The following is a 25,336-nucleotide window of genomic DNA, read 5'->3' as shown; positions in this document are numbered from 1 at the left end:
CCCACAGCAGACCCAGGCCTGCTCTGAGCCCAGAGTGCTGGCTTTCAACACCGTTCCCGTTTTGCGAAATACCAAACCAGAATTGGACAGCGCCCATTAAGGAGTTGGGTGGGTTCCCGGAGGGCCAGCCTGGGTCTCACTGTGCTCGCCGTCCCGGATCTTGACCCTCCGAGTAATCTGGCGGGGGAGTTTGATCACGAGGGAAGGATCCCACCAGAACAGGTTGCTGGGTGTATCCAGCAGGCGGCGCTGCGGGGCTGCGTCTGGGACGAGATGGGATGGGCTGGGGGTGGGGGGGTAGGTGGGGGGAGGGGGGCGGAGAACCAAAAGGGAATCCTCCCCCCAACACACCCCTCCACACACAGCCTCCCCGCTAGCCGGTCCTACCTGGGCCTCGACCCCCAGACTCCCACCCTGGCTTGTGCTGCCCTCCTTGGACGGCTCACGCCTTCCCGACCCCCACACTTAAAAGCGTCATCTGCACCCCCACCGGCCCTCAGACCGAGGGAGGGGGCCCTGGACGGTGGCCCCTTGCTCAGCTGGGGCTTCGGACCGGGTGGGAGTTGCCTCCAGAAATCTCGGCCTCCCGGGGGAGGGGTAGAGAGCTTGGGGAGGGGGCTGGGCAGGGGCGGAAGCGAGCTAGAGCCGTGTTTGTCGCGGCGCTGCCGAGCGGAACAGATGGCTGGGGAGGGGAGAGGGTACGTGGCGGGGGGGAGGAGGGGTGCGGGGGCCGGAGGATGAGGAACGAGGAATTTCGACGCCCCGAGTCTCCCAGGAGAAGCCCCCCTCCCCATCTCTTTCCTGCAAGAGTGGGGGCCAGCGTCGGCCTTTCTCCCGGAGAGCCCGGCCTCTGGCCTGCCGCGGCCCCCGCTGCGCAGCCGGCCGCCCCAGGGCGCGCCCCTCGCCCCTAGGTCGCCCCCCTGCGCCGGCGGGGCGGGCTGGGTCAAGGCCGCCGCGAGCCGCCCGGGGCGCTAGGGTTAATGGGGCTGCACCCCGAGGGGCGAGGGGGCGGCGGGAAGCCGGCTCCCGAGCTGGGAGCGAGTTCAGGGATCGTAAATAGCTGAGGGAAAACGTGTTAATTGGAACTTTATGCAAATGAGCTGGGACTGGGGGGTGGGGGGTGGAGGGAGGGAGAAGGTCACGCGGGTGCGGGACCCGAGCCCAGTTCCGAGGGCAGGGGAGGCGGGCTCCGGCCTGGGAGGGATAGGTGAGTGGTCCTGACGTCTGGGCGTTGGCCTCCGGGGAGGGCCTCGGGTCCCTGCAGGGGCGGCTTCCTCCCTGACCCCCTGCCCCAGAAACCGAGAGGACGCCTCCAGCGTGTCCGCATCCCGCGTCCAGAAGTTCGGGGTCTCAGATCGCCGCGAGGGTGGGGGACACATTGTAAGCGTCTGTTTCCGCTAGTGGCTGCTAACCTGGGGTCTCACTTCTGCTGTGTCCGCATCCCCATGGTCTCCGCGTCCTCCCTCTGCCACCTCCCTCCTTTATCCCCCGGCATCACCCTCTTGGCGCTGGAGTGTCGCCTGTTACTTTCACCAAGAGTCCCTGCCTTGCGGGTGGGGGTGAATCTAACTTTTCTTCCTTTGCTTTCTCTACTCTGCCCCCCTTCCCTGACCACCCCATCTTTGAGATGTTTCTCAGCTTTTAAAGTGTTCAGTAACCAACCCCCACTTGTTAAAATGAAGCTCCAGGGTCCTTCCGTGATCTGATTCAGCAGGGCTAAGGGGCTCAGGAATCTGCATTTTAGCAACTTCCCACCTAAATCAGATGTAAAAGACCCTCCTTTAAAAAAAAAAAAAAAAAAAAAAAAAAAACTATACACACACACACACACACACAGGCAGGGAATTGGTGGGCAGGAAAGAGTGGGCAAACTTTCTTCCAAGGCTCACCCTTCCCCCTGCCAACCCTGCCTCCGTGCTTCTGACCTCACCTCTGCTCAGAATGGCCATCCAGGCTTCTGGCACGGTTGCACCAGGCGTGGAGAAGGTGCCAGGAAGGAGAAAAGGAAGGAAGGAGAAAGGGAGAAAAAGAAAGAAATGAGTCTGCACCTAGCTCTATTCTCTCTGAGTAGGGTCTTCCCCCTCCCTTCTGCTGCCTGCTTCCCTCCCCTTCACCTCAGCTGGACCATCTTCCTCTCTTACTCCACCTGCCTGACCTCAGCTTCTCGATTCCTTGCCCCCTCTTCAGCTGAAGTTTTTAGAAAGGCTAAAGGATCTTAGGGGGCAGTGGGCAGAACCAACCAAAGCTCCCGCCTCCAAAAGAAAGGGGAGAGAGGCAACTGGGGGTTGGAAGGAAGGAGCGGAGGGAAGCTGGACTTGAGGGAAGGTAATAACAGCAAATACTAGGTCACCTTTCCACGGGGTTATTGTATTTACTCCCCACAGCAAGTTGATTTAAGCAGGTGCTATTGTCCTCAGGTCACAAATGAAAAAAAAAAAAAAAAAAAAAAAAAAAAACCCACAACAGACAATCAGAGAGGTTAAGTAACTTGCTGAAGGTCACACAGTAAGTAGAAGAATAACTAGGTCATTCACCTTCCACTTCCCCAAAATTATTTCTCCAGAGGCCACTGGTCGCTGTCCCAGGCCTGTCCTCCCTGCCCTACCCCCAGGGGCAATAGAGATGGGGAAGGGCACGGTGTACAGAAATGAAAGGAGATGCTCAGGTTTCGGAACATCTGACAGGTCTGGCTGGAAGCATTAAAAATTCATGTAGAAACCTGACCCCAGCCGGACCTTGGGTCTGCCACCTGGACTGTCCCTGACCTTGTGGCCTCTCAGAGCCTGGTGGGCGAATTTCCCTTCAGCAGTGTCCCAGAAGCCCCGTGTCTTTGTATCTCAAAGGAGGGGGGTTCTCTTAGGGATTAGGGGTCTGAAGTCGGGTGCTAGCAGTTCTGAAAGCAGGGCTGAGAGGCCTCCCCGCCACTCTGAGGGTAAGAACCTTAGAGGCTTAAGGGCTTATAAACCCGGTCATCTGGCGTCCTTCTCCTGTTCCTCTCCCCAGGCGGTTGGACGGATGCTCACGCTCAGTTTACTTTGACTGAAGCCTGGCTGTGATTCCCAAGGTGGCCAGTGGGGGCAGCCATCTGCCTGTAGGTAGCCTGAGCCGGAGCCTTTACCGCTGCTTTGAAGGACAGTCAAAGAACCCCCACTGATAAGGTCAGAGAGGGGCAGACTGGGCCTTGGCGGAAGGGGTCTGGAGTCTGTCATCCGAGGAGGGGGGAGAGGCTTCCTCGTTTGGGGGAGATCGAGGAACTTTAAGGAGATTTCAAAGTAGGTTTGTGGGTTGCGAGTGCAGGATAACTGACGGCCAGCATGATACAATCATTCTAGCCCCAGTGAAGATTTGGGGCGAAGCCATGAGAGAAAAGGCAAGAAAGGCATGTGGTAACCAACTCTGAGGGATCTTTGATGGTCGGCTAAGGCATTTATTTCATCTTTAACCTGTAGGCAGTAAGGAGGTATTGTAGGTTTCCAAGTGACAGAAAAACACAAGGCAAATTTTCCTCGTTTGAATCTGGCCACCATGGGCAGTGGGTGGGAGGGAGAGAGACTGAAGGTAGGAAAACCAGGGAGCGGGGGACTGTTATTTTCTTCCCTATTCTAGGCATGAGGTAATGAGGAGATGGAGCAGGGAGATGGTGGAGGGAATGAAAAGGGAGGGATGGGTCTGGCCAGGAGGGGACTGGGTAACCAGGCAGACAGATGATAGAGAGGAGTTAAGCACAGGGAGCCTGGGGGTCTGGCAGACAATGCAGGATGTGGGTCCTCTCTCAGAATGTGACAGGTGAATGAGCCTTGTTTTGTTCAAGGGCGGGGCCCCTCCCCTCTCTGGGCCTCAGTTTCCCCATCAGAATACTGGTGATTGCGCAGGATGGCCTTGAAAGCCCCTCCTGTGTCAGGGTGTGCAGCTCAGGGCTGTAAACCTGAGTTGTCCCCAAGGCGCTGGGGGATGTGTGTGCTCGAGATATCTGGAGGTGGTCTCTGGGCAGGGTCCTGCTTCGGGGGTTGTGTGGCTATGCGTGCGTGCATTTGGGGGTACATCTGCCTGTTTGTGGGACCCGTGGGTGTCAGCTGGCCTGCACGTGCTCCATAGCTCTGCACTGTGCAAGTGTGTGTGAGAGAGCGTGTGAGCGTGGGTGTGCACGTGATGGGCGTCCGTGGGTCTGTCTGGGCTGGTGGTGGTGGAAGTGGGGGTGGTGGAAAGAGGCACTGCTGTAGGCTTCTTCCTGAGGCTCACACACTCCTCTTGCTTTCGCTGTTCTGAAATAGCATCTGGACCAAAGGCCCATGAATATTTCACAACGATAATTCTGTGACCTGGACAGCCTGCTTCTGATTTCCCAGCATCCTCCCTCCCCCTGCCCAGTCCCCAGCAGCTCCTCCTCCAGCAGAGCTCTTGCCCCCCTAACGCGCGCTGGCTAGCTTCCTCAAAGCCAGCCTGACACGGGCTCCTGTGAGGCCCCAGCTCCTCCCCCCCCCCCCCCCCCCCCGTTCCTGGTTAGCTAGCTGTTTTCATTGTTCTCCCACTCACCCCTTAGTCTTGTCCAAGGTCCCCCTGCCTCAGGCCTTCCTGTTTCTCTCCTTGCCATCCTTCTAACTTGCCTGGCCAGAGTCACAGGATCTCAGCATTCCTGCTCTCTGAGCCCTGGCATCCCGCTCCCTCTCTTTCCATTCCCACCCCCCCTGAGTCTTAATCCTAAATGTAAACCATCAAACTTCTCCCCAGTTGCTCTGATGAGGCTCACCCCTAACCTCTCTCTCAAGTTCTACTTTAGTCCGGCTCTTTCCTTCCCCAGGCCTCCTTAGCCCGACCTCTATCCCTCCCTTTCACATACTGGAAAGATGAAGCTTCAGATCCTACTTCAAGCCAGCAGGGTACCCCAACTTGGGATTCTTGTCCCTCTGGTCACCTGAGGACCTTGGTCTCTCCTCTAACCTGCTTGCAGAGCTGCTTCTCTAACCTGGTCCATTCCACCTCACAGGAGCCAAGGAAAAGAGATCACTGATCTATAGGGTTGTTGTGTACTCTGTTGTGTACTGTGCAGATTGTACACTGCATAAAGGCACACAGCCAAGAGGGCAAGTGTTTGTTGTGGTGTGGGGCTGGGTTGCCCTGAGGATGAGGTGCCTTTTTCAGATTTGTCCAAAGCCATGTTTGGGTTGGCTGTGCCCCTGGATGTCGGTTATTTCTCCTTGAAGGGTAAGATGGAAAATGCTCTTCCTTCCGGAAGGAACAGGGCCTGGGAGGGAGCCATTAACCAGGCCTTCTCCAGCCTCAGCTCCTCAGGTGCCAGGAAACTCAGGGTGGTCTGTAGCTGCTTCTCCCCGACCAATGGGAAGCGAGGTGGTATCAGCACCCACTCTTGGCTGTCAGAGTTCACCTGGCCTACTTGGGACTCCAGGGTCACTCCTCTTCCTCAGTCTTCAGCTTCTCATCGTGGGGGAGCAGCACTCCAGGCAACAAGAAGCACTTTGGTTGCCTGGGAGGTATCCTCTTTCTCTAACCCTCTTGGCCCTGAGCCTGCTAGTTCTCATGGCTCTGATGGTTCTAAGCCCTCCTCCCACCTTTGGGGTCCTGAGCCAACAAATCTTACAGAAGAAGATAAAATAATAGAATTTTTTAATAAATTTTTTTTTTTTTTCCCCAAACAACTTCTGTTGATCTTCACCACACAGGGGCCACCGTGGAGAGGAAAGTTCCCTCCAGGCACCCTAAAAAGTGTCCCGGGTAGACTTAGGAGAAAAGTATTCCTCCAGTGTCGGGAGGTTGAGGGAGGCTAGGAGAAGCGGGGGCCTAGGGTTAGCCTGGCCCCAACTGAGGCATCCCTCCAAAGGGCTCCTAGGCGGGGCTCCCTTCCCGGGAGCTTCCAAAGGCTCTGCTGGTGGGCGATGCTCTGCAGACAAAGCCCCTCGGTGGGCGCTGGGAGAAGGGGTCGGCGGCTGCCTGGGGTGCCCCACCCCAGCCTTGGGGTGGCAAAGAGTTAATGGCCGGAGTTGGGGAGAACAGGGCTGAGCCACCGGGCGCAACCCAGTCCTGAGCCTGCAGCCCCGGAGGCAGGGAGAAGCGGCCGGTCCGTCCCTCGGGAGGGGAGAGGAAGGCTGCAGAGGCCCGGGGTGGGTGGGTGGGTGGGTGGGGGGTTGGAGAGCGGGGGCGGGCCGGGGGCGGGCCGAGCCGCCGCTGGGGGTGGGTGGGGGGAGGGGGACACACAGGCCTCTTCCGTCTCAGCACCGCAGTCAGAGGTGGTGGGGCGCCAGGAGCAGGAGGCAAAGCAGAGGGGTGGGCAGCCCGGCCGAGAGCGCGGGGCCGCGGGAGTCCGGGGGCGCCTGGCAGGCCGCGCCCGGGCACGTCTGCTCCCCCCGCTGGTCCTCGCCTCCGTAGCCCCCCCAGTAGTCGTCCTCCGTGGGCGCGTCCCCGCCCTGGCGCCCCCGCGGGTCTTCGGCGGGCAGGTCTCGGTAGAGGGTGGAGGGGTCGGCGGGCGGCGCCCCTGCCTCGGCCACGCCGTACAGGTGGTTGGACGAGCTGTTGCCGCGCGCGCGGCTGCCGGGCCGCGTGGGCGCCGCGGGCGGGCACGCCTGGAAGTCGGCTTCGCGGAGGGTGCGCAGGTCGCGGCCCTGGCGCTCCGGGGGGGTGGCGCAGGTCACGTCGGAGCTGGACACGCGCGCGCGCTGGAACCAGGCCCAGAGCGGCCGCGCGCGGCAGTCGCACGCCCAGGGGTTGGCGTTGAGCCGCAGGAACTCGAGCGACGGCAGGTCGGCCAGCGCCTCGCCGGGCAGCGAAGCCAGGCTGTTGTTGAACAGGTAGAGGATGGTGAGGCGGCTGAGGCCGCGGAAGGCCGCGCGGTGCACGCCCTGCAGCCGGTTCCCGTGCAGCAGCAGCCGGTCCAGGCTGCCCAGGCCGCGGAACACGTGCTCCGTGAGCAGCCGCAGGCGGTTCCCGTGGAGGAAGAGATGGCTCAGGTTGGCCAGGTCCGCGAACAGGTCATCCTGGGGTGGGGGTTGGGGAGAGAAGAAGAGAGTGGTCCTTAGAGGCACGTGGGGAGGAAGGGAAAGAGGGAGAGCATCGTGGTGGAACGCAAAGGGTTCGACTTTTTGATTCGGACGGTTCTGGGTTCGAATCCTGCCTCCCCTAACCTGTTGAGAAGTTAATGTGGGGGAAACAATGTAGTTGAGGCCAGTAGTTCTTAAACGTTAGTACTTTGAATGCCCTGCAGAGCCCGGCGTGCTGTGCACAGCCCCTCAACTCCGAGTTTCTGATCGAGCAGGTCTGCGGTGTAGCCACACAATCTGTTCCCAGGCGGTGCTGATGCTGTTCCTTAGGGGGCCACACCTGGAGAATGAGAACCCCCGGCTTGCTTATGCCCAGACTTCCTGACTTCGAATCCTGGATCTCTCCGTCCAGACTGTGCCACTCTAGGCAAGTCTCCGTATCTCTGACTCAGTCTCTTCACCTGTAAGGTGGGCAGATTAAATGAAGCAACATGTATTAGGTGACTGAGAACAAGATTTCCATGAGATAGGCATTAGTGGGTTGGCGGCTGTTGTTAACTTGGCCAAGCCAGTAATCTCTCTAAGCCGGTTTCCTCATCTATAAAATGGGAATGAGTGTACGTCCTCCTGCGTTGGTGCTGAGGATTAAGGGAGACAATCCACACAAAAAGCAGATGGGTGAGGCGCTGGGCACAGTGCCTGGCACATTGGGATTCGGTCCAGTGAAGCCCACAGGCTCAGTAGTGAGAGCCCGGGGCTTCCGATCCAGCGTGCCCTCCTCCTGGCTGCAGAGGGCCGAGGGAGGGATCCGTGGGATCATGCTGGAAGGATACAGCCTGGGTGGGCACAGAGACCACCATCAATAAAAAGCGGTTATGGTGACGGTAGGGTCTTGGTTACAGTTAGGTCCAATCCTGTTCCTCTAACAGAGGAGTTTCCTGGGGCTCAAAAGTTCTGCTGTTCTACTTCCACAGTCTATTAAAGGGACCAGGTGTCAGCGACACCCACCAGAGGGAGGGGGGAGGGGAAAGAAGCCTGCTGTTTGATGCCCTCCATCACTGGCCCCCTTCAAGGGCTGTCCCACCTGCCTGCCGGGGGTTGGGGCGTCCCAGAATCAGGCCTTGTTAGTGTTGGACGGATCCTGGACGGTGATCCAGAATGAATGGGGGTGCGGGAACAGGTGTAGGTATGCTTCCTGGGGGCAGGGAGCTGGATTCTGTCCCTTAACCAGCTCACCAGCTTGGTGGTGGTCAGCCTGACTCGAATAGTGCTTCCGGGTCCACTGGTCCAGCCGCTTTTTATAGAGGAGAGCACTGAGACCCAGAGAGACCAAGGGCTTGCCAGAAAGGGGCCCAGAGCCCCCGTACCGAGGTCCTCCCCTCTGTGGAAGATACCCCTGTGGTGAGCAAGCCCAGAAGGCCTGGTTCTTAGGGATGAGAGCATCGCGGCACTGAAGCCTGCACACCCCTGGGTGCTGTTTCCCACCCTTTCCTGGCTGGGGGATGATCCCGCCCTTCCCACCTAGGAGCCCGGAGGCAGGCTTGCAGGTGGGGGAAGGGCGTTGACTCCCAGCCCACACCCACAGCCTCCACCTTCCTGTGCTCCTGCTTTTCTCGCCCCCTCCCGTCTGCCTTCCGCCCTCTCCGCTGCAGGAACTGAGCCTGCCAAGAACCCTCCTCTTGGCCACATTGAGATCCGTCCCCTCAACCCTCTCGACTGTCTCTGACACCAGCGTTCTCTGCCCCCTGCTGCCCCCACCCTGTGTCCGGCGCAGTGGTTCTCTCCACGCCTGTGGCCTCAGCCTGTCCCAGCTTGTCCTTCTCTTCCTGGCCCCCAGGGAGTACGCTCTGAAACCCTTCCACTCAGACACCTTGTTAGGGTTTTCCTTTTTTATGGAGTGTCAGCCAAGGTAGGACACCCAGAGATACCCGGTCAGGATCAACAAGGGGTGGTGGGGGGGGGGGTAGAAGCAGAGGTCACCAGCACTCTTGGGACTTCCTGAGGTCAGGAAGGGAAGACCGAAGACCAGACACCCCAGAAATTCAGACGCCTTTGATCCACAGCCCCAATTTGATGGTGACAGAATCCCTTGATCTCAACTCTTCTACTTCCCCCTCTTCCCTCTTGCGAATGTCCTGGCCCTCCCCCTCGCTGAGCCTCCATCAGGGTCCTTACCCCTCCCTTCGTCCCGGTGGTTGCCAGATGCCGGGTCACTTCCTGGGCTGCAGCTCTCAAATGCGGGCCTTCCTCTCTCCCCATTAAAACATTCTCTGTGCATTAATAAGCTCTTGACTGTCACAGCCCTCGCCCTCCCCACCCTGTGGCCCCCCCCTCCCCCCCGCCCGCCCGCCCTGGGCTGAGAGCGGCTGCTAAAGTCATCCACTTCCATTTCGAAAACCACATTTCCCTCACTTCCCTGCAGGTCGGTTCACAGCTCTCTGCATCCACTTGGAATCTCAACGCCGGATCCCTGCCCTCCCCGACGCCTCCCCTCCAGGCCCCAGAGCATCCAGCATCCTGCTCTTCACCTTGCCTCCTTCGACCCTCCCGGCTCCAGTCTCTGGCACCAGCTGCTGGGCTGTGTGACCTTGGGCAGCTCCACAACCTCTCTGAGCCTCAGGTCTCTTCATCTATGAAGCAAGGGACTTGAGAGCGTTGATCATTAAGATCTAGCCTCATCTGATATTTATGAGTAAGTGAGTCCTGGAGTGTATCTCATTCATTCAGCAAAGCCGTATTGAGTGTCTGCTCCGTGCCAGGCACCCCCACTCACAGGGCTCACCAATCTCTGCCAGGTGTCACCGTCATCGTCGGCGTCAGAGCCGGCGCTGGGTGCCAAGCTCTGTGCTGCCCAGACCCCACATAGTAATTGAATCATCCCAGCCCCACGAGGCTGATAATATTATTGTGTCCCTTCCGGAGAACAGGAGAGGAAGGCCCCCAGAAGGCAAATGACTTGCCCAGGGTCCAACAGCTCCATGTGCTGGAATGCAGGCGCGAACTCCGGAGTCAGCCAGACCCAGGCCGGTTCTAGGCTGCGCTCCTAAATGTCCGGGTGACCTCACACCGGTTGCCTGGACCTCACCGAGGCTCAGTGTCCTCGGCGGTGGAGGAAATGATGCTTGCTCTGAACCACACACATCGCTGAGCCCTTTTCAGGCAGCATCGACTTTAACCCTCACAACGCGCCTCTGAAGTGCAGGTCGTTTTCTCCGCTTTATGGATGGGTCCGTGGAGGCTCAGAGAGGCGAAGGAACGCCCGGAGCCACAGGGCAAGCCAGAGGTGGGCCTGGGATTCACACCCAGCTCTGCCTGCCTGCGAAGACAGCCCTTATGCACCATACGGGCTGTCATGAGTGAAGGAGAGAACTGTGTCTCTGTCACCTGGTTCTAGTCATAGGAAATAAGCTCTAGGAGGGCAGAGACGCTGCTCCTGCTCACTCTTGAAGCCCTGGCACCCAGAACGCCACCTGGCATGGAGACTGCGCTCTGGCGCTCCATACGCTGATGAAGGAACGCCCCCTGGTACGGCCGCCTGGTCTACAACAGACAGTTCATGAGAAACTCCGCCCTACCCCACCTCCACCTTCCTGTTTCTGAAAAGCTGTGGCGCCTCGCCCCCTCCAAAGCTCCCCTCTCTGGGCTCCCCTCACCTGCCGGTACCATCTCCGGGCCTGGTTCTTTCCCTAGGCAGTCTCCTGGCAGAGGCAGCTCTTTCTCCTCCCTGCAGGGGCTGGTGCAGAGATGCTCCCTTCCCCTGAGGCCCTGAGGGCCCCTCCCACCCCCACCGACCATTCACACCACGGGGTACAAGACAGCACTTCCCCTTTCAGAAGGACCCCCGCCCTCCCGCGCCCACCCAAGGTCTCCGTGGCCCAGACCCTGCTTGAGCCCAGGCCTGAGAGACGGAAGGTCCGGTCGTCCTGACCGATTTATTCTGCACTGACCTACGTGCTTTACAGACACAAACTCATTGGCTTTTCGTAGCCATTCCTTGTGGAAGATCTTGTTTTTATCTTTCCCATTTTAAAGATAAGGAAACTGGGGTTCAGAATGGGGAGGCAACTTGCCTCAAGTTAAGTAAGTCGAAAAACAGCGGAGCAGGGATTCAAACTCAGGCACTCTGGCCCCAGATCCATCCTCCTGAACAACTAATGTGTGTTGGTAAAGAGGTCAGAGTGTCAGTAGGAGTTACTGTCCAGCTACGAGCAGGAATAGGACCATGATAGCCACCCGTGTGCAGGGGTCTCTGGGCTAAATTTTCAGCCTCACAGAGCGTCTTAGGTAAATGTCAGGTACTACCTTGGTCACCATTTTACAAACGAGGACATGAAGATGGAGAGGTCGAGTGATTTGTCCGAACACATACAGCAGCCAGGGTTTGAACCTCGGTTGGGCAGGCTCCAAAGCATGTCCTTTCAGAGCCCAGCCCACACCGCTGTCCTTCCTGCCCTGCTGGACGGAGCCTGGGGGAGGGGTCTGAGGGACGGACATTCCTAAAATGTCATCAGACGCCAGAGGCTGCAGCACCATGGGCACTAATGGGTTGTGTGGCCCCAGGAACTTCCTTCCATTCTGTGTCCCTGCTGCCCCTAACGGTCCCCTACAACCAGGCGATTTTCGCCATGAGACGCGAAACCCCCAGTCACACGGACAGTGGTTTAAGAGAACTGATGCGTCGAGGCCTGCTGTCTACAAAATCTTTGGGGCCCCGGGCCGCCGCATCCTTGCTTCCTTGTCTGTAAGGAGACAACCTCCAACAGGGAGGAAGACGTGAGATGAGGAGGCTGAATATACTTTGTAAACGCTGAGGTGCGAGGCAAATTTAGGAAAAGGAAAGGGAGGGAGTATTCTGGGACCCGCTCGTGGCCTCAGTATCCTCCATGAAGATGACCCAAATCTCCAGGATCGGGTCCAAGACGGGCTGTTTCACCAAGGCCAATGTTAAATGAGGCTTGTTTCTCTTTTTAAAATAGTATTTTAACAAGCATTTACATAGTGCTTACCGCATGCCAAGCACTATTCTAAGTGCTTTACAAATTATTCATGCACTGAATGCTTATAAAACCCCTAGGAGATGGGGGGCTGTCGCTGCCCCTGTTTTACAGATGGGAAGACTGTGGCTCAGGAAGGTTGAAATTTGCCACGTGCTTGTAAATGATACCAGAGTCGATGCCTGTATAGTCCTTAGCACAGGGCCAGACACACAGTGTGCCTCCTAAGTAGTAGTGGTTGCTACAATAACCATTGTTTAGGCAGTAATCGTGGCCATGGCAGACTCCTCCAGCGGGGTCTGCATTTTTCTTCTTGTCTCTCCCCCCCCCCCCCCCGCCCCAGAATGTTATCTCGGAAGGCAAGGAGCTTTGTCTGTTTAGCTCCCTGCTGTCTCCCTAGTGCCTCGCGCGTAGTGGGTACTTCAAACACTGGTCAGGCTACTACTGCCCGCGTCATCGGCACTGACCTGATGTGCACATCAGCATATTGGTGAAACCAGGCAGGCTCCAGACCCAGGGTGGGGAGGAGCAAGGGCCTTCCAGGCTTACGGGGCAGGGGGACGGGAAGAATTTAGAGGTCCTTGCCCCCTTCCAGACAGAGGCTGGGTAGCCCAGGGAGGAATTTCTTCCAGAGTGGTTTGGAGGGTGTGTGATTGCTTCCTGAGTAAATAGAACGGGAGGATCTGGCTGTCAAACAGTCAGCATAACAACAACAATAAACAATATTTAGATCAATGACAATAACAATAAATAGCAATTACTGTTATTCCTTCCGTTTCCAGAGCATCCATTTTCCAGCTACTTAACCGCTCTTCACCCTTTTCTTTTCCTTCTTCCCTTGCGCGGGGACGCCAGGTTTGGGGGAATCTGGAAGATTAGGACTCCCCCTTGTCCCAATACCCAGTGAGCTGGAGAGAGGTGGAACCTTCCGTGGGGCATAATTACAAGGGCTCTGCCCTCTTGCTCCTCCTCCCCGTGACGTGATGTGGGAGGGCGTAGGGGTGGGTGAGAAAGGCAGCCTCCAAGGCCTCCAGGCTGGGTGCCTGGGGAAAGGCAGAGTCCCCCGAAGGCAAACGAGGGACAGAGACTCGTACATACACCCAGACAGACATGGGGGAGTGTGCAGAGTGGGCGTGTGAAGGGAGACAGACAGAAGAGGCAGAAGAAGACAGATGGGGGAGGCAAGTCAGTGAGAGAGGCAGAGAGGGACAGAAAGGAATAGACAGACAGACGGACGGGCAGAGGGAGACAGATGGGGGGTTGGAGAGTTAGGGAGAGAGGCAGCGAGGGACCCAAACAGGCATAGACTGGAAGATATAAGGAGATATAAGATATAAGATATAAGGAGAGAAAATAAAAGCCCCTAGTGAGAGTGAGAGGAACAGAAACTCAGGAAAGGGGCGGGGAACTGGAGAAGCTTTGGCAGAAAGGGGGTCCCCCTGCGCCCTGGGGCAGAGGAGCCCAGGGTCCGGGGGAGGGCAGGGCGGCCCCAGCAGACATGCCCGGAGCTGGCTCACCTGGAGGTGGAGCAGGCTGTTCTCCTGGAGGTAGAGGTACTGCAGGCTGACCAGGCCGCGGAAGATGTTGCCGGGCAGGCTGCTGAGCTGGCAGCGGTACAGGTGCAGGGACTGCAGCCGCTCCAGGCCCTGGAAGGTGTCGGGCTCCAGAGAGCGCAGGTGCCGGTTGTCGCCGAGGTCCAGCTCCTCCAGGGCCTGCAGGTGGCGGAAGGTGCCCGGGTAGATGGTGGAGAGGTTGTTGGAGAAAAGCCACAGGGTGAGCAGGTTGGGCCCGAAGGTGCCGGGCCGCAGCGTACGGATGAGGTTGTTCTGCAGGAAGAGTCGCTGCGTGCTGGGCGGCAGGGACAGCGGCACAGAGGAGAAGTTGTTGGCCTGGCAGCTCACGGTGGGCGGGGACGAGTAGCAGGTGCAGAGCATGGGGCAGCTGGGGGCCGCTGGGGGCAGGGCCAGGAGCATCAGCAGGAGGCAGGCCGAGGCGGGACCTGTGGGAGAGGGAGGCCGGGTGGTTCTGGGCAACCCCTCCCTCAACGCCCCCCCCCGGCCCCCCGCGGCCAGGCCTGCCAGCCAGGGGCCTGCCCACACACCCCTAAGGGCAGCAGCGCTCCTGGGGGAGAGGGGTTCTGAGTGCAACCCTCAGGGACGCAAGAGTCCCTGACCCGTGGCTGAGTTTTGAGGCTCCTGGTCTATTAAAAAATAAAGAAATGCCAAGAGGACACTGTGGAAAGCAAGGTTTGCCCATGTAACTGCCAGGGCTCTCCGGCTCCGGACGGTCGGCCCCTGATGGTTCTTGCTTCTACCGGGCAGCCCTGTAAGATGTCTTATTTAGGATGTTTAGCAGCATCCCGATCCTCTGCCCACTAGGTGCGAGCAACACCTGCCCCCAGGTTATGATAACCTAAATGTCTCCAGACATTGCCAGATGTCCCCTGGGGGGCGAATCGCCCCCATTTGAGAACGGCTGGAACTAAATTGAGAATCTTCGTGAATCTAAGGCTTGTGAAAAATGGCCCTCAGGTTGCCCCGGTGTCCGGCCTTGCCGAAACCCCCCATGCCTGCAGCCTTGCCCCTCATCTTCCAGCGGCTTTCATCTTGGAAGAACCAGGGCCTGTCCAGGCTGGAAGGGCCCTGGGGGACCAGGGGTCAGTTCTAACTGGGCCAGCAGACACCTGCAACAGAATCAGGCAGGTGGTCCTGGGAAGCAGGCAGAATCAGAATTTCTGGGGTGACAGCCTGGGAATCTGCATTTCACACCACAGGCTCTCCTCATTCAAAGTCATCAAAGTCACTTAAAAATAATATGTTTTTCAAAGTAACTTTTGGATGATGGAAATAGTTCAGCTTCCTTATGATACAGATGGAGAAGCAGGCCCAGGGAGCCCCAAGAGCCTGGGGCTAAAGGGTTGTGGCTAGGCCCCTGTATCCCTGCGCTATGGTACGGGTGCAGGACCCCCCCCAACCATCCCTGTCCCCGGCCTTCTGCAGCTGATGAGCTTCCGAGCTGGATCTAGCTTGCCCTCTGCCCTTTATCATGATTTCCAGATGAATCCTGGGATTTTCTCCTGGCAAATTTGCCTGGGGAAAGGGAAGCCGACACCCCATAAACCGGGCAGTGATTCCCTGGGCACACACTGATGAGAACCTTCTGCTTCAAGGAATGTGTTAGCCCCATGAGGGCAGGGGGAGGGGCGGGAGACAGGTCCTTGGACCCCGGACCCGAGATCCTGAGGCTCTGTGGGTTTCAGAGACTCCAGAGGAAGGACGGAGGGTCTGTGGCTCTGAGTGGTCCTTGCACTCCAGAGGTGGCTGTGTGTGAATGTGTGTGTGTGCTTATACACGAATGTATGATTGTAGGGACGGGTGTGAGTGCTGCTGAGCCGCTGGGTGCTCATGGCACCGCCGGTCTGAGTGTGGCATGGACAGCACAGATACCCTGCTGTGCCTTCTCCCTGGGTTGTTGGGGGGGACACCCCTTGCCTGGTGTGTGTGGTATTCCCACTCCTTGCTCTGGGCGCCGCCCCAGCTCTGACCGGGCCCCTCCTCGTGCCCTGCGGCGCGAGCGTGTGCCCGCTGTCCTCCGCGTGTGTGTGAGTGCGGCCCCGTGCGTGTGTAGGCTGGGTGTGATGTAATAACTCAGTGACACAGCGGCTGCTGTTCCGTTCCTTCACACCACCTCCGCATTTCTCGGCCCTTCTCACCCCTCCCCCGTGCGGCGTTTCACGATTACTTTCTCCTCCCGAGTTTTTCTCAGAGCCACGTGGGGTGGAGGGGCACGTCTCTCACCCCTTCCTCTGAACCAGGCAGAGGTGGGGAGCGGGAGTGCAGCAGGGAACCCTGGGTGGGTTTCGTGAGGCCTGAGGTTTGGGCCTTAGAACGGGAAATTTCAGAGCTGGAAAGGTCCTCCATGTGTTTCCAGTTCTTGTTCTATGCAAGGGACATGAGGCTCAGAGAGGGCAAGGAGCTTGCCCAAGGTCACACAGCAAAGTGACTGATTGATTGGGCAAGGACCAGAAAGGATTCTCCTGATGCCTGGCCAGGACACTTCTCTGTAGCAGTCACCCTCTGAGCTTGCTTCTCTGAGGACTTGACACCAGAGGAAGTCAAATCCTTTTCTGATCCTTAATCCACAAAGCTCACGAGAGTGTGAGCTCTAAAGGCCAGCAGCCCTCCAGAGGATTACGGAGCTCTTTGCCCCAGCCTCTAGGGCTGACTGGTACCCCAGAAGGGACAGCGGGAAGGACGTGTGGTTCCGGAGCTCTCCAGATTCTGGGGCCACTCCCTGGCCCCCGGGTCCCTTCCAGCCTGGGGCCCAAGCCTATGGGGGTTGACTTGCAACTCTTTGGCTCTCTGCTTGCCCACAGCAGCGGGCTCCTCTCCTCTTTCCCCACGCCCCCTCTGGCTGGTCCCCACATCTACGCCCACCGGGGCCCACTGCCCCACGTCCGAGATGGTGTTCCCTACAGGCTCTTTGAGGAGGGGCCCTGAGCAGGGGGCCCCTCCGTGACAGCTGCTGCGTAACAGTGACTCTGTTGCCATTTCTGGCCCTCTCTGCCGTGCAAAGCAGCTGTAACCCAAGGAGCCTCATCCATAATTCAGGCTGCGGCTCTCACTGGAGGCGAGAAGGAGGGGAAGATGGGGGGCTCTGGGTTTCTCTGCCCCCAGGCCTGGCTGGAGCGCTGCTGGGCAGAGGCAGTGGGGGCTGGTGAGCCATGCCACTCTCTCCCTCCTCCGCCCTTAGTCCCTGCCCGGCGTGTGCCCTTTTCCTTCTCCGCCCCCTGCTGCCCACGGCTCCTCACCATCACTCCTTCCCTCCAGGCCTTGTCTTTTCTGTCTCCCTGAGGACCACATGTCCACTCCCAGCCCCCATCTTGTGACTCCCTGGCAAAGACCAGGGCAAGATGCAAAGTGTTGGAGCCGGAAGGGTGGGGGGATACATCCATGGCCTTCAAGGGCAAACCCCCATCTTATTTCACAGGCAGAACCGCTAAGGGCTGGAGAGGGGAAGGGTCAGTTTCCGAGGAAGCAGCTCAGGCCTCCTGATCCGGATCTCTGACAGTCTGCCTTCAGCATCTTTCTCGAAGCCTTCATTTTGCTGCTTCCTCCTTCTACAGGCTGAGGAGAGCCCCTGTGACAGCCTCCCCCCGCTCTTGGCTCACCCCATCCTCTCTCTTTCCTCCTCTTCCTTTTTTCTAAAGTCAGCAGGTGATGGCTAGAGCCGCAGAGGGGAGCGCAGAGCAAGCATGGGCCGAAGCCCTCTGTCGCGAAGCACCTACTGTGTGCCAGACTTTGTCTTACTCCACGGCCTTCCGCAGAGAGTATAACAGAGTGTAAGCCCATGGAGTAATATTATTGACTCCAATCTGCAGCCCAGGCGAGGGAAGCTCAAGCATAGAGATGCCTCAGGTCGTGCAGCTAGTATCCGGTGGAACCAGACCAGTCCATGTCAGAAGAGACTCTCTGACCTTTCTCTGGGAGACCTCACATCATCCACAGAAACCACACTGAGTGTGACAATCACTGCCCTTGAGGTAAAGGGAGACAGAAAGTGCACGCAGGTGCACGGGGCTGGGCCATCCATGAGGCTGTTGTGGAGATGGAGGAGCAAAGAAGGGACCCAGACTCTGGGCAACTTTTTTCTTCTGGGCTTCAGCTTGTGGCTGCTCTAAGGGACAGCCTGTTTGGGAGTCAAAAAGGAATGACCAGTGTCCAGGAGATGTGGCTAGGATTGACCTACGGACGGAGTGGAGAGAGGCCAGAATAAGGTATCGATCCCGGAAGGCTGAGGTGCCCAGAGCCAAAAAGTATCCATTCACCAAAGGACCATTGTCAAGGACTCTGGACAATCAGCCTGCAGTCCCAAGGCTCAGAAGCAAGGTTCTCACTCCAGGAGCCACCTTTTAGTCCACAGGCTCTGGTGAAAGAAGGAGCTTGGGGAGGAGGCAGGTGGACTCCGGGCGGAGGGCAGGTGCCAGGGTGCTGCTCTGCTGGGCCGAGGGGCCCCTGGGAAAGGTGCTCCCTGGAAGGGGAGTCAAGGGCCCTGGCTCTGAAGGAAGGACACGGGGTCCCAGATGAGCAGCAACAGCTCCACACCCAAAAGGCTGGGGAAGGGCTAGGGCCTGGCAGGCAGCTGCTGAGGGGGCAGGGGCTGAGGAGGTGGGAGCCTGGAGCAGAATGGAGGTGGTGGCGACACTGGTGACGCAGGGGCCTGGGGAAGCACTGGTGCGGTGACGGAGGTTTAGAGCTGCTGCAAACAGCTTCTCACTCTGCCAGAATGTAACACCCCAAAATAAGCAGCCACCGTGGTAGCGGTGGCAAGATCCGACGACGATGGGGCCCAGAGCTATAAATGGCAGCATGCAGCCAGCCGGGGTGCCCAGCCTTGGAGGCTGCCAGCCCACTCGAATGTCCTCACCTTTTCCCCCCTCACAGCCGCCCCCAAGGCCCAGAGCTCAGAGCCCCCCAGGCTGGCCCAGCGACCGCTCCCTGAGAGGAGGGAGGTGACAAGCAGGCGCTTTGGGAATGGAGGGCTTCCCACGTGGAAGTGGTTACCAGAAGCCTCTTTGTCTCATCCCTGGGCAGCACCCCCCTGGTGCCTCTCTCTCTCCCATCTTGTCTTCCTCCTCCTCTTCCTTCCTTCCTTCCCAGCTCCCATCCTCATCTGCCCCAGCCTGTCTCCCCTCTGCGGTTCCCTGTCGCCAACCCTAGCGCTCATCCTTGACCCCCTTCCTGGCTCCTGACACCCCAGTTCTATCCGCCAGCCGCGTCCCTCTCTGGGTTTTAGGCTTCGTTCTTCCCACTCCCCTTTCCTCCCCAGTCCCCAGAGCCCCAGCCCTCCTCTCCTCTATCCCATTACCCACCCTGCCTTCCGGATTCTGGGTTCCTCTCCCTCACCTTCTCTCCACCCCTCTGGGCATCTGGTCTGTCCTCACGGGCGTCCCGTTTCCCTCCATGCTTTTCCCGTCTAACCTTCACTTTCTTCCTCCTCTGTCTTTCTCCGTCCTCTAGCCACTTTCTCCATCATCCACTGCTTCTTGCTCCCCACCCCTCTCTATGACCCCTTCCTCACCCCACCCCCAATCTCTGGTCCACACCCTAGTCTGTCACTCAGTCCATGGAACTATCCCCCTTTCTAGCGCCCTCCATCTGTCTTACTAGGCAGGGCCGTTTGGATTTCCCTCCGAGCCTCCTATCCTCTCAGCCAGCCCCCTACCAACACCCTCTGCCTTCCCAGGTGACTGGAAAGTGCTGAGGCACGGGGCACGAGGAGTTGCTGAGTCGGCGCTTCCCCAGCCGGCCAGAGTCCTCAGCGTCCCCCGGAGCAGGTGGAGCCCGGGCCGGGTCCGCCTGCTCCAGCGTCCTCCCCTCCGTCACGAGCTACCCGCACCTCCCAGCAGGCTGCGAGCCCGGTGCGCTCCTCCAGCCCGCATCCCTGGGCGCGGGGGCGGGGCCCCAGGCTAACCTCTCCCCCCTCCCCAGGCAACCCCCCACCCCCACAGCGGCCCCACCCTCGCGCCCTGGGGGAGGGGGCACCCGGCTCCCCTCCCCTGGTTGCCCTCCGCCCACCAGCGGGCTGGGGTCCCTACCTTGCAGCAGGCGCCCGAGCCCGGGCAGCATCTTGTCTCGACGCTCGGGGGAGGGGGCGGCGGGGGGAGGGCGCTCCCACTCGCTCCCTGAGCCCGCCGGACGGACGGCGGGGACTCCGCGGGTCTCCGGGAGGGCCCGGGAGTCCCCAGGCTGTGTGGCCGGGCCGCGGCGCTCTATCCTGCGCCCCCCGGGCTGCGGGCCTCGGGAGGAGCCATCGGCCCCGACGGGACGGGGCGGGGCGCGACGGGGCTGGGAGGGCTGGAGCTAGCCGTCGACGCCCGGTGCCGGCGCCCCCCCAGCAGTGCAGGCAGCGCGCGAGTCCGTCAGTCCGTCGGTCCGTGCGCCCCGGCTGCTCGCCGAGGGAGAGTGGGGACAGCGAGGATGCTCTTCCCAACCACCCCCACTCCTTCCCGCACTCGCTGGCTCCTCCCTCGCTTCCTAGCTAGCCGGCTTAACCCTCTCCTGGCCACTAGGAGGCGGGAGCGGCTCTCTAGCCCCCTCCATCCCGGCCCCCTCCCCTCCTTGGGGAACCCGGAGGACGTTGTTCGATCGCCTTCGCGGAGCCACGCTTCGAGAGAAATCCTCTCCTGGGGGCGGTGGGGGAGGCGGTGCAGTAGTGTGAGGGAGCTCCGCGGACTTGGCCAGTTCCCCCTCCCAACTTTCCTGGAGGAGATGGGCTCCCGGGTCACCTCCCCCTCCTGCCGCGTCCCCGGCGCCAATGTCCGGGCCTCCACCGTTTCTCTCCCCTAGATTCCACCTTTCCTTCCGTTCCCAGACCCCAAGCCCAGAGTGTGCGCGACTCTAAGAATAGAATATGCAAGAGTTTGCGTGTGCAAGGCTGAGTGCCTATGAGCGTGCACGCGCGCACAAGGACCCTTGTGCAGGTGTGACTCTAGAGTGCTTGCGCGCGACCTTTTAAATGGGCCCGCGGAAGGGGGGAGGGCACGCGAGTGTGGGAATGGGTAAGCCGCTGAGTGCCCACCAGCGTGCGCGTCTGCACGGGTGGGAACCGTGAGGTGTTCGAGAGTTTGGCGCGAGTGAGCTTGGGATGGTGGCACGGGGATATGTGCCCGGGTGTGTGCGTGTGCCCCTTAACGCCCTGGTGAGCGGGTGCAAGTTTGGGTGTGAGCGCGAGTGTGTGCATTTTTATCTGTATGTGTGATGTGTCCTGAAGGGACTATCTCATCTCCCGCGTGGGGAGGAGACCGTTGATTTCACTCGAGCTTCTTCTTCCTCCAAAAGAGGGGTGCATTCTGATCTCGTCGGGGTCCCTCCTGCCTCTCGCGGCCGCGTTCGAGGCGATACCAAACGATTCGTGACCTAAGCGTCTCCTTACAAAGGCGGCGGTGACGGTGACCCCGGCCGAGACCCAGCCCGGGGCGCCCGGCATCCGGCCCCCAGAGCCGCCGCGGCTCCGGACAGGCGCAGAGCCCTGGGGGACCGCGGCCTTGCGGCACCCGCGGGGCTGGAGCTGCGGGAGCGGCGCGTGCAGCCCAGGCCGGGGCCATCTGCGCGCGGCCTCACCCGAGGAAGCGCGAGAGCCCCGGGCGGCCGCTCCCGGGAGCACTGAGAAGCAAACCCTAGCCCCGTTGCCTCGCTCTCTGGTTCCTCCTGCCCTGTCGGTGCCTGAGTCCATCCCGGCACCGCGCAGACAGTCGGCGCTGTATAAATGCCGGTTCCTGTTTCCCATTCATTCTCTGCTGCACTCGTGGTCGCTCATGCTTCTCTGGCTCTCGTTCGATTTCTCTCACTTTCTTCCCCCACCCTTATTCATATTTGTAGTCTCCGTCTATCCGTTCCACCTCCCGCCCCGTTCTCCCCCCCCCTCCCCTCCTTCCCCTCGCCTCTCCCTGTCATTTCCTATCTTGATGCACCTGTCTCTCTCTCTCACTGTCCCTCCGTGTCCCTGTCGCCTCCGTTCCGTCCTGTGGCTCTCTGCCTCTCGGACTCTACATCTCTGCGTCTCTTGTCTCTTTCCCGGTGTGTGTCTCCCTCCCCGCCTCACCCCCACCCCACCCCACCCCATTTCTCCCGCAGGCTCCCGGCCTTCTTGCCCCTTGACGCTCAGGCGCCCCCTGCTGGTGCATCGTCTGCCCTTCCAGGGCTCGGTCCGCCCCTAATGTCCTCTGCCGCGCCTCTCCTGCTCGGGAGAGGTCGGAGCGGAGAGCCGCGTCCCTGGGGCTCCGGTCCCCCTCCCACCCCTCGAAGGCAGGAACGGGCCCCAGCGTTTACTGGGACCCCACCCTGCCGAGGCCCCGCGCCTGGGAGGAGGGCCTGGAGGGGGCGGCGGGGAGGGAGTGTTGGGGGTAGCAGGGTGGGATTTGGCGTCCTTCCCCGGAATGAGCCGCGGCACAATCTGTCGCTGGGTTTGTTTGCCGAGCTGCCTCCGGAGCGCAGTGGGGCTGGCTCCCGGGGAGCGAAATATCACAAGATGCGGAGACAGACGCTGAGGGGCGGGTGGGCGGCGGGCTGACTCAGGTGTGCTGTCATCGGTTCCCTGGGCCCGCGATCTTCTGAGAGGGGTGGTGGGGGGGACCCCGGGCCCCGGACACAGGCCAGCTCCCAAAGCTGAGACGGGATCCCCCATCCGGGGGTGAGATGCAGAGAAGGGATGCCCCTGCCAATAATCCGAGGCCTTGGGAGCCCCAGAGGACAGCTCCAAATTGAGTGTACCCCAGAGGGTCACAGACCCCTCTGCTCCTATCCCATTGTACAGGCTTGCACGGGGTTTCCTATAATTATCTGCTGACTCACTACTTTCCCCTACTAGACTGCCAGCTTTTTGAGGGCAGGAAACTCCTCTCATCCATCTTTGTGTCCCCAGCAATTGCTCAATGAACCCTTTTGGGTGGATGGATGCATAGATGGATGGGGGGTGGGTGGTGGGAGGGTGGGTGGATGCTTTACGGGAAATACCACAATGCCTTGGTCTTCCCTGTAGAGCATGCTGACCCCTGTTCCTCTCCCTATCCATACCTGCATCAACCCCTGCCCCCATCCCGCAGGGGTGGCAGGGAATTGGAAGCAGCTCTCCCCGGGGTCTGAAGACCAGCGTTCTCCAGGTGACCCTAAGTAAATCATTCCCTGTTCCGTCCGTTGCTTCAGTCTTTTCATCTGTACAGTGGGGACATATTCCTCAGGCTTCAGTAACTCTCCAGTCACTCCAGATTTGAGAAAATGCTTAGGGAAATGAAGTTCTGACCCCTCTCTGTGGTGGTTAACTATTGTTCTTACTGTCCTTAGGGAGGTTCTTTAAGATCTTTGCCCCAGGAGAATCAGACATCACGTGTGAACATGAGTTTTTCTTCCGCAGTTAGATGTTTTGACATCTCAGCCAGTAAGCTGATGGCAAGATGTAATGGATGGCTGTGTCATAGGGCATCTGGGTCCATCCCTGCTAGGCTGGACACTTGGCCAGTCTTTGGGGCTGCTGGGTCCTCAAGAGTACTGGCCACAGAGCTGTCCTGCCCTCTGGTGGCGATAGGCGGATCGGCAGCCCCAAGGGAAGCCAGAGCTCTTTGGAACTGGGCTGGTGGGCTGGATGGATTTCCCCTGAGAAGGGGAGGGATCCGTTGTGTGGAAAACAGTGGGCTTTGGAAAGGAGGTCATGGAGAAGAGACAGGATATTGGCACAGATTAGTCAAGGCGTGGCTTCCTCTATGATTTCCCGCTTATTAACATCACTCTTACTCTCACTGTGGCGCCAGGGCTCCTCTTTCCTCTGGGAGACCCCACCCAGGGAGTCCGTGAAATTTCCCTGACCCTTTTTGACATCTACTTGGCAAAGTCATCGTGTAGGACACTTGGCAGCAGGTGAGGTGGGGGTGGCTCAGTGGTCAAGAGTGCGGGTGTCGGCAGGTTCCTGCCCTGGCTCTGCAGCTCCCTCGGTTGGCTAGCTCCATGACCTTGGGAGAGGTGTTCAGCTGTTCTAAGCCCTGGGTTTCTCATCCAGAAGATAGGAGGAGGGCAATACTGGTTCCCAACTCACGGGGGGATCTGAGGATTCAATGAGATAAAAGGAGAAAGAACCTAACAGAGTACTGACCCTGTGCTCAACAAACCCTAATAATATTACTATTGATTTTCTCTTTCAGCCTCACAGCGGCCTGCAGAAACAGATGTCGCATCTAGCGGAGACAGCAAAGTGGGGACCCGAGGGTGCATGCGTACTGAGAAGCAGAGCTGGGTCTGGGAGTTGATTTTTAGTTGTAACCTCCTGTAATCCCGTGTGTGTGTGTCTCCGACCACAACTCTGCCTTCCCCTGGCACAGACCAGGGCTGCCCTGTGTGGTCAGTGCTGTCTGGGCCTGAACTCGAAGTCCAGTTCTCCCCTGAGCCTGCCTCCACACGGCCACTGTGTAACCTGGGACAGACCTGTCTCCTCCCTGGGCGTCAGGACCCCCATCACGGAAAGGAGCAGCTGGGACTCCGTCCTCTTTCTTGAAGGTCCCGCAGAGCCATGTTTTTGTGCCATCCTTGTTTCTCCGTGGTGACTCTAGAATCAGAGGCTACTGAAATGCAGCCCTCAACCAGATTCCTTTCCATGCTGCTCCCCCCCCCCCATTCCCAGCTCTGGGGGCGTGATGAGAGGCCCCAGGAGCCGGTCAGAACTTCTAGGGATTTCCAGAGCCCCCTGAGCCTTTCAGGGCCTGCTGGCAGTGGTGGGGGAGGGGTGGCAGAGAAGGAGAGGCTGCACTTTTCACCCAGAACCCTCCCACACTGAAGTCCAAGTCCAACTCTACCCCCCTAATGGGGACAGGGGACAGGGCTGCTTTCCAAAAGGGAAGAAGACAGAAACCAAAGTAGTTTAAAGGGCAGGGGTGTCAGAACTTGTTTTCTCCTTTTGTGCTTGGTTTCTAGGGTCTCTGTCCATTTATATTATTTATAATGGTTACTGGCATTTGTGAACTATTTCATGTCATGAACTTATGGGTATTGGCTCATTTAACATTCCGAGCAGCTTTATGGGGGAGGGCCTATTAATATCCCCTTTTTACAGATGGAGATTACTCAGAGAGGTAATATTACTCTTATATCCTTCTTGCCCTGGGTCCCCTGCGTTAGAGGGTTCTGGAAGAAAAAAAAAATAGAGTGTTTTTTGTTAGCAACCTCCTCCAACCAGCATCCCTCCTTGGGGGCATGAAGTTCCTGCAACCAAGGGGTTATGCCCTCGGGGAGCCTGCATTCCCCTCCTAGACCATACTGTGGATATCCAGAGTTCTGGACTCCTTTCTCAAATGGCCCTAGTCCACTGCCAGGGCCTCTGGGGGCATCTTCTCCCTTCTACCTTTTTGCCAGTGTCGGCACCCCTAACCAAGGGATGGCTGAAGGGCAGCTGTTTGTGAGGGGGTGTCGGAGCTTGGACATGTGGGTGGGATAGTGCCACCACGTAGGATATACATGAGGCCCCATGTTTGGGATGGAGCTATGTTTGGGACGACAAGAGAACGTGGCTGTGTTTCTGTATAGAACTCCGTGGAGTTAGATCATTCTAAATTTGAACCTAGTTTTTCCAATGTCAGTTTCCTTTGAAGGTTGCAAAGGAACAATGCTGGTGTGGAAAGACAGGAGTTGCCTGGCATGGACCGGTGGGGTGAGGAGAAGCCTTCCAGCTTATAGGGCCTGTGCTTCCATCTAACATTGCAAATGTCAGATTCAGGGGCAGCCATGGTGAGATGTCATGTGACTTCATCTTAGCCAACATGACTAGGAAGTTGTGGAACCAAGCTCTGAATCCAAGTCTGTGTGACTCTTT

At 58.9% G+C, this 25,336-nt stretch overlaps 1 protein-coding gene across 1 annotated transcript; it reads right to left on the bottom strand.

The window, feature by feature from the left end:
- Positions 1–5,630: 5,630 nt before the first annotated feature.
- RTN4RL2 (reticulon 4 receptor like 2) lies at positions 5,631–19,988 on the bottom strand. The gene is made up of 3 exons (XM_059142629.1): positions 19,581–19,988; positions 13,501–13,982; positions 5,631–6,986 (listed from the first exon to the last, which is right to left on the bottom strand). The coding sequence occupies exons 1-3, from the start codon at positions 19,609–19,611 to the stop codon at positions 6,237–6,239; spliced, it is 1,263 nt and encodes a 420-aa protein (XP_058998612.1). The 5' UTR covers positions 19,612–19,988; the 3' UTR covers positions 5,631–6,236.
- Positions 19,989–25,336: the final 5,348 nt, after the last annotated feature.

The sequence above is a fragment of the Mustela lutreola genome, chromosome 1, assembly GCF_030435805.1.
Source record: "Mustela lutreola isolate mMusLut2 chromosome 1, mMusLut2.pri, whole genome shotgun sequence".
NCBI lineage: Eukaryota > Metazoa > Chordata > Mammalia > Carnivora > Mustelidae > Mustela > Mustela lutreola.
This window is presented reverse-complemented; position numbering and strand designations above follow the sequence as displayed.